At 57.8% G+C, this 15,673-nt stretch overlaps 2 protein-coding genes across 2 annotated transcripts in view; both read right to left on the bottom strand.

The window, feature by feature from the left end:
- Positions 1-454: 454 nt before the first annotated feature.
- On the bottom strand, positions 455-10,096 carry LOC129703095 (putative glutamine amidotransferase-like class 1 domain-containing protein 3B, mitochondrial). Its single transcript, XM_055645292.1, is given in 8 exon segments — positions 455-685; positions 1,423-1,568; positions 2,797-2,889; positions 4,146-4,265; positions 5,032-5,142; positions 6,788-6,840; positions 9,949-10,005; positions 10,008-10,096. Coding segments are annotated over 8 exon segments (777 nt in total). The 5' UTR covers positions 10,065-10,096; the 3' UTR covers positions 455-545.
- Positions 10,097-11,982: 1,886 nt separating this feature from the next.
- Positions 11,983-15,673, bottom strand: part of pwp2h (PWP2 small subunit processome component) — a 21,190-nt gene continuing 17,499 nt past the window's right edge. The window contains 6 exon segments of the mRNA XM_055645290.1: positions 11,983-12,195; positions 13,074-13,126; positions 13,128-13,149; positions 13,546-13,610; positions 13,612-13,697; positions 14,098-14,316. Coding sequence (XP_055501265.1) covers positions 12,045-12,195; positions 13,074-13,126; positions 13,128-13,149; positions 13,546-13,610; positions 13,612-13,697; positions 14,098-14,316 — 596 coding nt within the window. The 3' untranslated portion in view covers positions 11,983-12,044.

The following is a 15,673-nucleotide window of genomic DNA, read 5'->3' as shown; positions in this document are numbered from 1 at the left end:
GTTTTTTAATTCATACCTGATCACGACACTCCTCACAGCTTTACACTGTACCTCGGTACACGTGACAATAAACTCTACGGCTGCACAGCACCGCGACCCTGCTACAGGTACACACGCGTCATTAATGCGACATAATTAATGCAGCCGCATGGGCAGGTCACCCGTGCATGGTGAGGTGGCGCGTGGTGAACGCATTCTTGCCCAGCGGTAACCGGTAACGACATTACACTCCACACTCACACTATCTCACAGATTCACACACACACACACACTCACACTATCTCACACACACACACACACTACACAGACACACACACACACTATCTCACAGATTCACACACACACACACATATACACACTCACACATATTCACACACACACACACACACATACACACTCTCACTCACACACACACACTCACACACACACAACACACACACACACACACCTCACACACACACTCACACACACACACACACACACACACACACAGATACACACACAGACACAGATACAGGGTGATGCTGGGTGACGTTGGGCTGGGCTCAGGGTGCCGTCAGCTGCAGCACCCGCTGCACCATCTCGCCGATGCCGTCGTACACGTGGTGAATCTTGGTCTCACACATGAAGGCTGCAGTCGTCACGATCTTGTTCTCAGCATCAACGTGGGCTTGGTGGAGGGGGGGGGGTCAAGGAGAGCAACACCCCACAGCGACGGCCCCCCCCCCCACACACAGAGGCCCCACCCCCTCCTCCCCCACACACACAGAGCCCCCCCCCCCCCCACACAGGGAGACCACCAGCAGACGGGGAGACCCCTCCCAACACACAACACCAGCCCCTGGAACCCCAATCGAGGGAACCCCCATGTGGGGGAAACCCACATGGGGAACCCCCATTTCAGGGAGACCGCTCCCAGCACCTCGCGATCAGCCCATGGACCCCCATTCCAGAAGAAACACCCACACAGGGGGGAATTCCCCCCCCCCCCCCTCCCCAGAGAATCCCCCTCTGGGAAATCCCCTATCCCAGGGGAATCCCCACCTGAGGGAACCCCCTATCTCAGGGACCCCCCACCCTCCCAGACGACCCACAGACCTGACAATCCCCTATCCATGGGGAACCCCGACACTGGGACCCCCCCCCCCCCCCCCCCCCCATCCCAGGTAATCCTCATCCCAAGGGAACCCCCATGGTGAGGGAACCCCAAGCCCAAGGAATCCCCCTCTCGGGGAATCCAACCCCACCCTAGGGAACCCCCACCCTGGGGACCCCATTTCCCAGGGGAGCGCCGAGCCCCGATGAACCCCCCGTGTGGTCCAGCCCCTGGCCCTAGGCCCCCGGCCCACCGGCCCCCAGCCCTCGGCCCCTGACCCCCGGCCCACGGCCCCGGACCCCCGGCAAGGATATGTGTACGTCGTGTGATGCGGTGCCGGGCCCCCATGGCCGTGATGGCAGCGGCTGTGCCAGCGTACGGCCAGCGCCCCTCCCCCTCCTCCTCGTCACCCACCGTAACCTCCACCTTCCCCAGCACCCGGGCAGCCAGCACTGGAGCGATGCAGCACAGCCTGCAGCAACACACAGGGTCGGGGGGATCAGGGGGTCAGTGAGACATCAGGCGCGTAGACCGGCTAGTCCGCTCCACACCGGGGTGGGGGGGGGGAGGGGGCGGGGAAAAGGGGGGGCGCAGGGAGGGGGGGGGCGGGTTCAATGTGGGACTGGCGAGGTGGTGGTGGATGTTGTGTACATGGATCGGGGCATCGAGTGGATGGGCAGCGGTTACATCAGTGTCGCAGTGATGCTGAGGGGAAACATTTAGTTTAGTTTAGAGACACAGCGTGGAAACAGGCCCTTCGGCCCACTGAGTCCGTGCCGACCAGCGATCCCCGCACACTAACACTATCCTACACACACTGGGGACAACTTGAAGCCAATAAACCTACAAACCTGCACGTCGCTGGAGTGTGGGAGGAAACCGGAGCATCCGGAGAAAACCCACGCGGGGGTCACGGGGAGAACGTGCAAACTCCGCACAGACAGCACCCGTGGTCGGGATGGAACCTCTACCACTGCGCCACCGTGCCACCTATCGCCGGTCACCCGTGGACAGGAGATCAGGTGGGACGGGCCGAACATCCTCCTTCTGAGCCTCGGAATGTTGTGACATGTATCGTCACGTCTCCATGTCCTCCACAGATGCTCCCTGATCCGGTGAGTTACTCCAGCACTTTATTCCTTTCATAAACCACCACCTGCAGTTCCTTTGGGTTGATATTCACCCATTCTTTGTTCGATTGAAAGACCCAGCACGGAAACAGGCCCTTCGGCCCACCGAGTCTATCCCGACCATCGATCGCCCGTTTACACTAATTCCATGCTATCCCACTTTCTCATCCACTCATAGAAACATAGACAATAGGAGGCCATTCGGCCCTTCGAGCCAGCACCGCCATTCATTGTGATCATGGCTGATCGTCCCCAATCAATAACCCAGTGCCTGCCTTCTCCCCATATCCCTTGACTCCACTAGCCCCTAGAGTCTATCTAACTCTCTCTTAAATCCATCCAGTGACTTGGCCTCCACTGCCCTCTGTGCTCCCCTCCCTACACACTAGGGGGGCAAATTACAGATGGGCCGATTATCATGCAAACCTGCACGTCTTTGGGATGTGGGAGAACGTGCAAACTCCACACAGACAGCACCTGAGGTCGGGAAGGAACCTGGGTCTCTGGCGCTGCCCCACTCACAACACGGCCACTCGGTGACCCCTGACCCTCCACCCCGAGGCCACTCACCCAATGGGTTTCTGCGCCTTGTGGAACTCGGTGAGGACTCGCTGCACCTCCGGTATCACCAGGCAGTCCTGGCCTTGTGTGGCAAAGGTGGAGCTGGGGGAGACAGGGAGAGTCACACACTGGGGAGACACACACGCCCCCACACAATGCAGCCCCCCCCCCCACACTGTGCAGCCCCCCCAAAACAATGCAGCCACCCCCACAATGCAGCCCCCCCCCCCCACAATGTAGCCCCCCCCCCAAGTGCAGCCCCCCCCACAATGTGCCCCCCCCCCACAGCCCCCCCCCCACAGTGCAGCCCCCCCACACAATGCAGCCCCCCTCCCACACTGTGCAGCCCCCCCCCATAGTGTAGCCCCCCCCCATAGTGCAGCCCCCCCCCCACACAATGCAGCCCCCCCCCACAGTGTGCCGATCCCTCCTCACTGCCCCTCCCACGTAGACTATTTTCTAACTGGGGAGAGAATCCAGAAATCGGAGGTGTAAAAAGACTTGGGAGCTGGTGCAGGATCCCCAAAAGGTTGGTCTGCAGTCGAATCAGCAGTAAAGAAAGCACTTCAAGAGGGCTCGTATACAACAGGGATGTAATGCTGTGGCTCTATAAGGCGCTGGTCAGGCTGCATTTGGAATATTGTGAGCCGTTTTGGGCCCCATATCTGAGGAAGGATGTGCTGGCTCTGGAGAGGGTCCAGAGGAGGTTTACAAGAATGATCCCAGGAATGAGTGCGTTAACCTATGATGAGCGTTTGTCAGCACTGGGCCTGTACTCGCTGGAGTTTAAAAGGATGAGGGGGAATCTCATTGAGACATAGAGAATAGTGAAAGGCCTGGATAGAGTGGATGTGGAGAGGATGTTTCCACTGGTGGGAGAGTCTAGGACCAGAGGTCACAGTCTCAGAATTAAAGGACGTTCTTTTAGGAAGGAGATGAGGAGGAATTCCTTTAGTCAGAGGGCGGTGAATCTGACGGCTGTGGAGGCCACAAGTCATTGGATATTTTTTAAGGCAGATGGCTAGATAGATTCTTGATTAGTGCGGGTGTCAGGGGTTATGGGGAGAAGGCAGGAGAATGGGGTTAGGAGGGAGAGATAGATCAGCCATGATTGAATGGCGGAGTGGACTTGATGGGCCGAATGGCCTAATTCTGATCCTGTCACTTATGACCTTATGACGTCCCAGTGCAGCCCCCCCCCCCCCCCCCACAGTGCAGCCCTCCTCACCACTCACCTCTATTCCCTCAACACTTTGCTCCCACTGCCCCCCAGCTCTCCCCTCCACCGCACCCATCCCCAGCCCCCCCCCCTCACTGCTCCCGCCCCCCTCCCTCCCCCGCTGGGCGCGGTGACTCACAGGTTCTTGGCGGCCCCGAAGCCCCCGGGGAAGATGACGGCGTCGTGGTCCTGGGCCCGGAGTTTGCCGAGTTCCTGCACACGCCCGCGGGCGATCCTCGCCGATTCCACCAGCACGTTCCTGCCGCCGGCACCGAGGTCAATGTGCACCGCTATACGGTGTAGACACACGCACCGCGATCTGGCACACGCATCACCACATGGCCCAGACACACGCACCGCGATCTGGCACACGCATCACCACATGGCCCAGACACACGCACCGCGATCTGGCACACGCATCACCACGTGGCCCAGACACACACACCGCGATCTGGCACATGCATCACCACGTGGCTCACACACACACACACACACGCCCCACGAGAGGGGTCTGTGGCCATCAAACTGTACAACCCCCTCCCCCTTCTGTCGTGGGGTAGACTGAGACTGACCCCCCCCCCCCCCCCCCCCCCCCCCCCCCCAATCCTTTCCACTTTAATTTCATGTTTCATGTATCTTGTGTGTTGTGACAGTTGGCAGATTAATTTCGCTCCTGGGATAAATAACGTTCTATCGTGCCGTGCCGTGCCGTGCCGTGCCGTGTGGTACTGAGCGAGGAATTGAACCGGACAGTGAGAGATTGACACAGACGAGCGTCAACACAGAGGACGTTACAGGTGCCCGTTGCTAGCAGTTGGATGGACAGGCAGGGAGCGCAGGTAAACACACACCTGTGGACAGGTGTTACACCCACAGCACCACCCGTCACACACACACACACCTGTGGACAGGTGTTACACCCACAACACCACCTGTCACACACAGACACACACCTGTGGACAAGTCTCACACACACAGCACCACCTGTCACACACACACACACACCTGTGGACAGAGCCACTGACCTGCTCTCCGCTACTGGCTCCCCCTTCACGTGGTCAATGACGTGCATCTGCGAGACGTCAGGTGCGTAGACCTGGTAGTCCGCTCCCCGCCGACTCAGGTGCACCAGGATCCTGGGTCAGGGAAAGACAGGGACAGCACGGGGTAGACACAGTGTAGAGTGAAGCCCCCTCTACACTGCCCCGTCACACACTCCCAGGGCAGAGACCGTGTTCCGTCTACGTGCAGTGTGAGAGGTTGCAGCCCCTGTACAACAATCTGAAGGGGCTGCTCCTATAGTATTGGCCGCACGTTATCCCCACCCTCCTGATCTTTGGTCACCCGGTACAGAGTCTCCCTGTCAGTCTGCTCCTGGGCCAAGATGGCCATTCGTGAGTCCAGGCAGCAGGCAGTCGAGAATTAAAAACATAGAACTTTGAAACATAGAAAAATAGGTGCAGGTGTAGGCCATTCGGCCCTTCGAGCCAGCACCGCCATTCAATATGATCATGGCTGATCATCCACAATCAGTGCCCCGTTCCTGCCTTCTCCCCATATCCCTTATTCCATTAGCCCTAAGAGCTAAATCTAACTCTCTCTTGAAAATATCCAGTGAATTGGCCTCCACTGCCTTCTGTGGCAGAGAATTCCACAGATTCACAACTCTCTGGGTAAAAACGTTTCTAAAGTCCTAAATGCCCTACCCCTTATTCTTAAACTGTGTGACCCCTGGATCTGGACTCCCCCAACATTGGGAACATGTTTCCTGCATCTACCCAGTCCAATCCCTTATGAATTTTATATGTTTCTATAAGATGCCGTCTCACCCTTCTAAACTCCTGCGAATACAAGCACAAGTCAATCCATTCTTTCATCATATGTCAGTCCCGCCATACCGGGAATTAACCTGGTGAACCTACGCTGCACTCCCTCAATAGCAAGAATGTCCTTCCTCAAATTAGCAGACCAAAACTGCACACAATACTCCAGGTGTGGTCTCACCAGGGCCCTGTACAACCGCAGAAGGACCTCCTAAATTCAAAACCTCTCGCTGTGAAGGCCAACATGCCATTAGCTTTCTTCACTGCCTGCTGTACCTGCATGCTTACTTTCAGTGACTGATGTCCAAGGACACCCAGGTCTCGCTGCACCTCCCCTTCTCCTAATCTGACACCATTCAGATAATAATCTGCCTTCCTGTTCTTGCCACCTAAGTGGATAACCTCACATTTATCCACATTAAACTGCATCTGCCATGCATCTGCCCACTCACCCAACCTGTCCAAGTCACCCTGCAGCCTCATAGCATCCTCCTCGCAGCTCACACTGCCACCCAGCTTTGTGTCATCCACAAATTTGCACTGAGCCTTGCGGCACCCCACTAGTCACTGCCTGCCATTCTGAAAAGGACCCGTTAATTCCTACTCTTTGCTTCCTGTCTGCCAGCCAGTTCTCTATCCATGTCAATACCCGACTCCCAATACCATGTGCTCTAATTTTGCACACTAATCTCTTGTGTGGGACCTTGTCAAAGGCTTTATGAAAGTCCAGATACACCACATCCACTGGTTCTCCCTTAATCGAGCATGATTTCCCCTTCATAAATCCGTGCTGACTTTGACCGATCCTGTCACTGCTTCCCAAATGTGCTGCTTATAACATCTTTAATAATCGACTCAAGGCGGTGGGGGCAGGGGGGTGGGGGCAGGGGGGTGGGGGCGGGGCGGTGGGGGGCGGTGGGGGCAGGCCGGTGCGGAGGGGAGGGGGGATGGTTCTTACGCCGATGCCTCGTGGATTTCGGTGCCATCGTAGACCCCACAGCCCGACAGCACCTGTAGAGATCGGGAACACAAGGGGTCAGACACACCCACCACCACAAGACAAAGTAAAACAAATATCCTTTGAGCAACTATTTCCCCGTCATTGTCCAGGATACATTCCACCCCCCGCGGTCCCAGAATCCCCCAGGGTGCCCGTGGACAGCGCGTAGTCCCCTCTCTAACCCCACCCGGGTGCGGACGCAACTCCGGAAAAGGGGCTCGGACAGAGCCCTCTCCGCCTGGCGCCGTGACTCGCGGATGGCCAGCTTGACCAGGCCCAGGAGCAAACCCAACCAGGGCATCCTCGGCCCCAAACCCTCTCCCCTACGCACAGGGTGACGAATGATGAGGGTGGACGGCACTGGTCTTGGGCAGAGCTGGTCCCAAACCACGTGGTGATGCACGAGGCTGTGGTGACACCAACATCCTGACACTTGCAGCTCAGAGAAGACCTTTGCCAATGACTCACACCAACCTCCGCCGATACACTGCACACTGCAGATACACTGCACACTGCAGATACACTGCACACTGCAGATACACTGCACACTGCAGATACACTGCAGATACACTGCACACTGCCGATACACTGTACACCGCAGATACACTGCACACCGCAGATACTTCCCTCTCCTCTACCGTCTGAGAGATGATCCAGGAGCTGCCGCTCCGATGTCCAGACTTACGGACAGCTTCTTCCCCACCGCTGTCCCCCTCCTCAACCAATCACCCAGTCACACACGTGCTGCCTGAGCACTTTGCTCCTAACCACACCTCAGTTGCCTATTTATTCCATCACCGTATATTTGAATATATTTGTGCACTGCCTCACATTGCAGTTTGACCTTGCACCATTCTGCTGTTTCACACTCATCATTGCATCTATTGTAGTTTTTACCGTTACTGAGGCATCCTATGTTTACAGGCTTGTTGTACTGCTGTAGCAAGTAGGAATGTCACTGTTTCGTATTCGATACGTCTGATAACGAAACTCTTCTGCTTTGTATTATATGTCATGGAGTCACAGTGTGGAAACAGGCCCTTCGGCCCAACTTGCCCACACCGGCCAACGTGTCCCAGCTTCACTAGTCCCACCTGCCTGCGTTTGGTCCATATCCCTCCAAACCTGTCCTATCCATGTACCTGGCTAACTGTCTCTTAAATGATGGGAAAGTCCCAGCCTCAACTACCTCCTCTGCCCGCTCCTCTGTGTGAAAAAGTGACCCCTCGGATTCCTATTAAATCTTTTCCCCTTCACCTTAAACCTATATCCTCTGGTCCTTGATTCCCCTACTCTGGGCAAGAGACCCTGCGCGTCTACCCGATCTATTCCTCTCATGATTTTATACACTTGTATACGAAGATCATATGATAGCAGAATTAGGCCATTCGGCCCATCAAGTCTACTCCGTCATTCAATCATGGCTGATCTATCTCTCCCTCCTAACCCCATTCTCCCCAAAACACCTGACACCCGCACTAATCAACAATTTATTTGTCTCTGTCTTAAATATATCAATTGACTTGGCCTCCACAGCCGTCGGTGGCAAAGAATTCCACAGATTCACCACCCTCTGACTAAAGAAATTCCTCTCATCTCCTTCCCAAAGGAACGTCCTTTAATTCTGAGGCTGTGAAATTAGCACATTTGTAGATGACACAAAGCTGTGAGGAGAATGCTATGAGAATGCAAGGTGACTTGGACAGGTCGGGTGAGTGGGCAGATGCATGGCAGATTAAGTTTAATGTGGATAAATGTGAGGTTATCCACTTTGGGGGCAAAAACAGGAAGGCAGATTACTATCTAAATGGCGTCAAGTTGGGAAAAGGAGCAGTACAACGGGATCTGGGGGTCCTTGTACATCAGTCTATGAAAGTAAGCATGCAGGTACAGTGGGCAGTGAAGAAAGCGAATGGCATGTTGGCCTTTATAACAAGAGGTGTTGAGTATAGGAGCAAAGAGGTCCTTCTGCAGTTGTACAGGGCCTTAGTGAGACCACACCTGGAGTATTGTGTGCAGTTTTGGCCCCCTAATTTGAGGAAGGACATTCTTGCTATTGAGATAGGTTTACAAGGTTAATCCCTGGGATGGCGGGACTGTCATATGCTGAGAGAATGGAGTGGCTGGGCTTGTACACTCTGGAGTTTAGAAGGATGAGAGGGCATCTCATTGAAACATATTAGATTGTTAAGGGTTTGGACACACTGGAGGCAGGAAACATGTTCCCGATGTTGGGGGAGTCCAGAACCAGGGGCCACAGTTTAAGAATAAGGGGTAAGCCATTTAGAACGGAGACACAGAAACACTTTTTCTCACAGAGAGTTGTGAGTCTGTGGAATTCTCTGCCTCAGAGGGCGGTGGAGGGCGGTTCTCTGGATACTTTCAAGACAGAGCTAGATAGGGTTCTTAAAGATAGTGGAGTCAGGGGATATGGGGAGAAGGCAGGAACGGGGTACTGATTGAGGATAATCAGCCATGATCACATTAAATGGCGGAGCTAGTTGGAAGGGCCAAATGGCCTCTACTCCTGCACCTATTGTTTATTGTCTGTAACCCACTCATTGCTGCAAATTCTGTGAGGGTTCATGTGAACGAGGACTGCCCCCCACCCCACCCCAGGGCGTGATAAGGGGTGGAGGGTTTAATTGGGCGCCGGTGAACTGGGGTCACGGAATGACCAGACTGCCCCCCCCCACGGGGGTCAGGGGTGGGAGGTCAAGTTTCGGGGTGGGAGGGGTGATCCAGGGGTCAGGGGTGATCTAGGGGTCAGGGGTGATCTAGGGGTCAGGAGTGATCCAGGGGTCAGGGGTGATCCAGGGGTCAGGGGTGATCCAGGGGTCAGGGGTGATCCAGGGTGATCAGGGGTGATCTCCAGGGGTCATCCGGGGGTCAGGGTGTGATCCAGGGGGTCAGGGGTGATCTAGGGGTCAGGAGTGATCTAGGGGTCAGGAGTGATCTAGGGGTCGGGGGTGATCCAGGGGTCAGGAGTGATCTAGGGGTCAGGGGTGATCCAGGGGTCAGGGGTCAGTCCCCGCGGGAGGAGGAGCTCGGATTGCAAGGGTGACCGGTCACTCCGGCCCCACCCGCTCCCCCCGGGGGTCCCGGCGCCGGACACTCACCACCGCCACCCGGGCAGCGGGCGGCCCGCGGGCCACGGACACGGACAGGACACGGACAGGAGGCGCCGGAGCCGCAGCGACGCGGAGACAGAGACGGAGAGCGGCCTCAACAACATGGCGGCGGCGGCAGCTGCTGAGCGCGGGGGAGTCTGGGAGTGAGGGCAGGGGCGCGGGGAACTCAGTGAGGGCAGGGGGCGCGGGGCAGTCTGGGAGTGAGGGCAGGGGCGCGGGGGAGTCTGGGAGTGAGGGCAGGGGCGCGCGGGGGAGTCTGGGAGTGAGGGCAGGGGGCGCGGGGAACTCTGGGAGTGAGGGCAGGGGGAGTCTGGGAGTGAGGGCAGGGGGCGCGGGGAACTCTGGGATTGAGGGCAGGGGCGCTTGGGAGTCTGGGAGTGAGGGCAGGGGGCGCGGGGGAGTCTGGGAGTGAGGGCAGGGGGCGCGGGGAACTCTGGGAGTGAGGGCAGGGGGAGTCTGGGAGTGAGGGCAGGGGGGCGCGGGGGACTTTGGGAGTGAGGGCAGGGGGCAGGGGGAGGGCAGGGGGCGCGGGGAGTCTGGGAGTGAGGGCAGCTTGGGAGTCTGGGAGTGAGGGCGGGGGGCGCGGGGGAGTCTGGGAGTGAGGGCAGGACCAGTGATGAAGCCCCGCCCCCTGCAGATGCTGGTCCACAAAACAAGACACAAAGTGCTGGAGTAACTCAGTGGGTCCGGCAGCATCTGTGGCAGGAGGTGGACAAGCAAAGTTCCTTCAGACCGTTATCTTCAGTCTGTAGAACGGTCTCGACCCAAAACGTCCTCCATTCCTGCCTGTCCCGCTGAGTTACTCCAGCATTCTGTGAAAACATTAGCGACGCAGGTCCTTGTGTCTCCTTGAAATCCTCCAATGTCTGTGCTGGACATGATGCCAAGACCAACTCCCCTCTGCCTGCACGTGATCCTATCCCTCCCCTCCGTATCCACGCGCCTGTCCAACAGCCTCTTAAACCCCACTATGGTATCTGCCTCCACCACGTTCCAGGCACCCACCACCCTCTGTGTACAACACTTGCCCCGCACATCTCCTTTAGACTTTGCCCCTCTCACCTTAAAGCAAGGGTTCCCAAATTGGGATAAATTTACCCACATGGGGTAAGTGTGTTGATTCTGGATGTGTACATATTTGTTCTCATTGACTGACTGTGTTTGGTTCTGGTATGGTATACATCATTTTTCAAACACTTTTTCTCACAGAGAGTGGTGAGTCTGTGGAATTCTCTGCCTCAGAGGGCGGTGGAGGCAGGTTCTCCAGATACTTTCAAGAGAGAGCTAGATAGGGCTCTTGAAGATAGCGAAGTCAGGGGATATGGGGAGAAGGCAGGAACGAGGTACTGATTGGGGATGATCAGACATGATCACAGTGAATGGCGGTGCTGGCTCGAAGGGCCGAATGGCCTACTCCTGCACCAATTGTGGTGTGTGTTGAGCTGACCAATGTGAAACACAGCCACACTAACAAACTTCACGTGAGAACCCAGCACTCGGTATCACACATTTATTATACATCATGTACATGGGCATCAGTTCCACCCGACGGTCCAGGTGGCCACAAGGGCAGGGCAGAGCGGAGTGAATCACGCCACACTCTGCCACAGCAGCGAGCTGGACAGTCCACACACTGCACCTGACCATACCTTGCTGGAAGGTGCTGAACGCAGGCTCCTGGCAGGCTGGGGCCGGACTCCTGGAGGGATGGGGGAGAGGAGGAGGGAGGGAGAGCAAGGGGGGGAAACAGCGGGAGTAGGGGGAGGTGAGGGGGGACGTTGGTGGGCTGTAGGGTAGGGTGGCTGGGAGGAGGAAGGTGAAGGGGGGGAGAGAGAGGAGCGGGGGGGGGGGGGGGAAGGAGGAGAGGGTGGTGGGGGGTGGGTGTCCCGGATGGGACTGGGGCCCAGTAGCAGTGTCTCCCCCAGGGAGTGGAGAGAGGGGGAGGTGGCGTGAGAGGGGTGAGGTGTGGGAGGGGGGGGGAGGTGGGGGGTAGGGGTGAGGTGGAGAAGGGGGGGGGGGGGGGGGGGGGGGGGGGGGAGTATTGGGGTCCAGTGTCCATCACCCCGTGTGTGGCGTGGGGCCCCTCAGTCACTGCCCTCCATGAGCTGGTCGTCGCTGGCGCTGGGAGTGTCTGAGTCTCCGTCACTCCCCGTCTCCGTCTCCGCTTGGCGTTTCAGGCCCCGCTGCTGCGCCAGGGCCAGCGTGTAGCGCATGTTGTAGCGGTTCCACTCGCACCTACAGATCCCCCCAAACACACACACGGGCACCCGCTCAGTGAAACGTCACCACACACAGCAAACCCCCCACTACACGGGCCAGGTACTGGGGACCTACACGGGGGGGCAACGAGGGGGGGGGGGGGGGGGGGGTTACAGGGCAGGGACTGGGCAACGAGGGGGGGGGGGGTGTACGAGGCAGCTTTATTACATAGGGTGGGGGAGGCCTGCAACACAAACTCAACATTTATTTCAAGAGGGCTCGTATACAAACACAGGGATGTAACGCTGAGGCTCTATAAGGCGCTGGTCAGGCCGCATTTGGAATATTGTGAGCAATTTTGGGCCCCGTATCTGAGGAAGGATGTGCCGGCTCTGGAGAGGGTCCAGAGGAGGTTTACAAGAACGATCCCAGGAATGAGTGGGTTAACCTATGATGAGCGTTTGTCAGCACTGGGCCTGTACTCACTGGAGTTTAGAAGAATGAGGGGGGGACCTCATTGAAACGTACAGAATAGTGAAAGGCCTGGATAGAGTGGATGTGGAGAGGATGTTTCCACTTGTGGGAGAGTCTAGGACTAGAGGTCACAGCCTCAGAATTAGAGGACGTTCTTTTAGGAAAGAGGTGAGGAGGAATTTCTTTAGTCAGAGGGTGGTGAATCTGTGGGATTCTTTGCCACAGACGGCTGTGGAGGCCACAAGTCAGTGGATTTTTAAAGTGTCTTTAAAGTGTCTTGGGGGATCAGAGGGGGGGGGGGGGGGGGGGGGGGGAGGGGGGGGGGGGGGGGCTGAGGGGACAGGAGGGGAGGGGGTGTATGGGGGGGGGGACCGGGGGGTTCGGGAGGGGGGGGTAGGGGGGAGGGGACCGGGGGTTTGGGAGGGGGTGCACGGACTCACAGTTTGGACACGGTGTCATAGTGTCGTTGGATGCTTCTCTGCAGAGACTGGATGGGCCGGCAGCAACTCCACCGAGCTGTGGGAGCGAGACAGATGGGGTCAGCTCCAGTCTCCCCCTCACTCCCGGTCACACCCCCCCCCCCCCCACCCCTCGATCGACCACCACACCCCCCCCCCCCCCCCCCCCCTCGACGGTCTCTGCCCTCCCCCCCCCCCAGCTCTGTCTCTTCCCCCACCCCATCAGACCCCTCCCCCACATCTCTACTCTCCCCCCACCACAACTGCCCCCCCCCCCCCCCCCCTCGACCACCACCACCCCCCATGTACGTGGCGTGTACACACAGTCTCGCCCCGATAACCTCGCCCATCCCTTCTCTCCACAGATGCTGCCTGACCCGCTGAGTTACTCCAGCACTCTGTGTGTACCAGACCAGGGCACAGGCTGCCAGCACCAGCCCCTCTCCCCACTCACCGGGCCTTCAGCTTGTGTCCGTGCAGGCTCAGCAGTTGTTCAGCCCACGACAGGAAGAACTCCAGGGTGGCGCGAGGTCTCCAGTGTCACCGCCATGAAGCCCAGCAGCTTCTCCACGTAGAGCGGGGGGAGAGTGGAGCACACCACCCCGACTGTGGGGGGGGGGGGGGGGGGAGAGAGATGGGGGGTCACTGCCAGGCCCGCACTCCCTCAGTACCGCGAGCCCCCCCACACACACACACACAGTTGGCGCCCCGACCCCCCCCCCCCCATCCCTCCTTCTCGCCCCTCCGTGACTCCCCTCCCCACACACAGCGGCGCCCCCCTCACCCCCCCCCCTCCTTGCCCCCCCCCTACCCTCCGTGACCCCCCCCCTCACAGACACGCCCCTCAACCCCTCCCCATGACCCCCCCCCACACACCCCTCCCTGCCAACCCCTGCCCCCCCCACACCACCCCTCCCTGCCCCCGATCCCCCCCCTCACCATCCCCCACAGTGCGTCCCCCCCCTCCCTCCCCTCCCCTCCCCCCCCCCCCCCCACACACACTCACTGTCAGTGTGGGGAACCCCCTCCAACACCTCCAGCGTCAGCTTGTCCTCGTTGAGGCGGAAGGCCATGACGATGGCCACGGTGAACTCGCCCCGTCTCAGCGCCTGCCGCACGCTGACAGGCGTCACCTCTTCGTCCAGGTCGTACGGGTCAAACACCACCGCCCCGTCCAGCGAGAAGACCAGCAGCCCCTCCGTGGTGGTGGCAGCCCAGCTCCTCCCTGCAGACACACGGACACGGACAGTGAGGACGGACCTCCACTCTGTGTCTACCCCGCGCGGCCCCTGCCCTGGGAGTGTGTGACGGGGACAGCGCCGGAGACCCGGGTTCAATCCTGACTACGGGCGCTGTCTGTACGGAGTTTGCACGTTCTCCCCGTGACCTGCGTGGGTTTACTCCGGGTGCTCCGGTTTCCGCCCACACTCCAAAGACGTGCAGGTTTGTAGATTAACTGGCTTGGTGTAAATGTAAATTGTCCCCAGTGTGTGCGTAGGATAGTGTTAGTGTGCGGGGATCGCTGGTCAGCACGGACTCGGTGGGCCGAAGGGCCTGTTTCCGCGCTGTATCTCTGAACTAAACTAAACACAAATAGTAACAAAATCAAGACTGCCATTGGCGGTTTACAAACAACCGTCAGTTATCAGATTAATATGTCGCCAACTTTATCAACGATACACGCGATCTCCCCGCGGCGACCAGCGTTGACGGGCGGCCTCCAGCGTCCCCGTGGACACCGCGTGTGTGTTCCCTCTCCAGGGACACGCGAGCACGGACGTGGGCCCAAAGAAGGGGCGGGCAGCTGACCCCGGTGTGGCCGTCGACAGCCCGCTGCCTGGACCCACGAACAGCCATCTTGGCCAGGCCCACGAGCAGACCGACAGGCAGACCCCCCCCCCCCCCGAGGAGGGACTCCCTTATAGAGAGACCTCCACTGGGGACCGCTCCCACTGTCAGATACTCCATACTCCATACTAAGCGTACTCAGATGCTCCATACTCTCTAGAATTTAGGAGATTGAGAGGGGATCTTATAGAAACTTACAAAATTCTTAAGGGGTTGGACAGGCTAGATGCAGGAAGATTGCTCCCGATGTTGGGGAAGTCCAGGACAAGGGGTCACAGCTTATGGATAAGGGGGAAATCCTTTAAAACCGAGATGAGAAGAACTTTTTTCACACAGAGAGCGGTGAATCTGTGGAACTCTCTGCCACAGAAGGTAGTTGAGGCCACAGTTCATTGGCTATATTTAAGAGGGAGTTAGATGTGGCCCTTGTGGCTAAGGGGATCAGAGGGTATGGAGAGAGGGCAGGTACTTGCCCTCTCTCCATACTCTCCCTATCTCCGTAATGCATTTCGTTGTCTCTGTACTGTACACTGACAATGACAATTAAAATTGAATCTTGAATCTACGGGATACTGAGTTGGATGATCAGCCATGATCATATTGAATGGCGAATGGTGCAGGCTCGAAGGGCCGAATGGCTAGAGGCCTGCACCTAATTTCTATGTTTTTATGTCAGGTGGTGACACGGAACACCAGGACGTGTCCGGATGGAAGACCAGTGCGAGGAAGTGTAG

The sequence above is a fragment of the Leucoraja erinacea genome, chromosome 13 (assembly GCF_028641065.1).
Source record: "Leucoraja erinacea ecotype New England chromosome 13, Leri_hhj_1, whole genome shotgun sequence".
NCBI classification, from domain to species: Eukaryota; Metazoa; Chordata; class Chondrichthyes; order Rajiformes; family Rajidae; genus Leucoraja; species Leucoraja erinaceus.
This window is presented reverse-complemented; position numbering and strand designations above follow the sequence as displayed.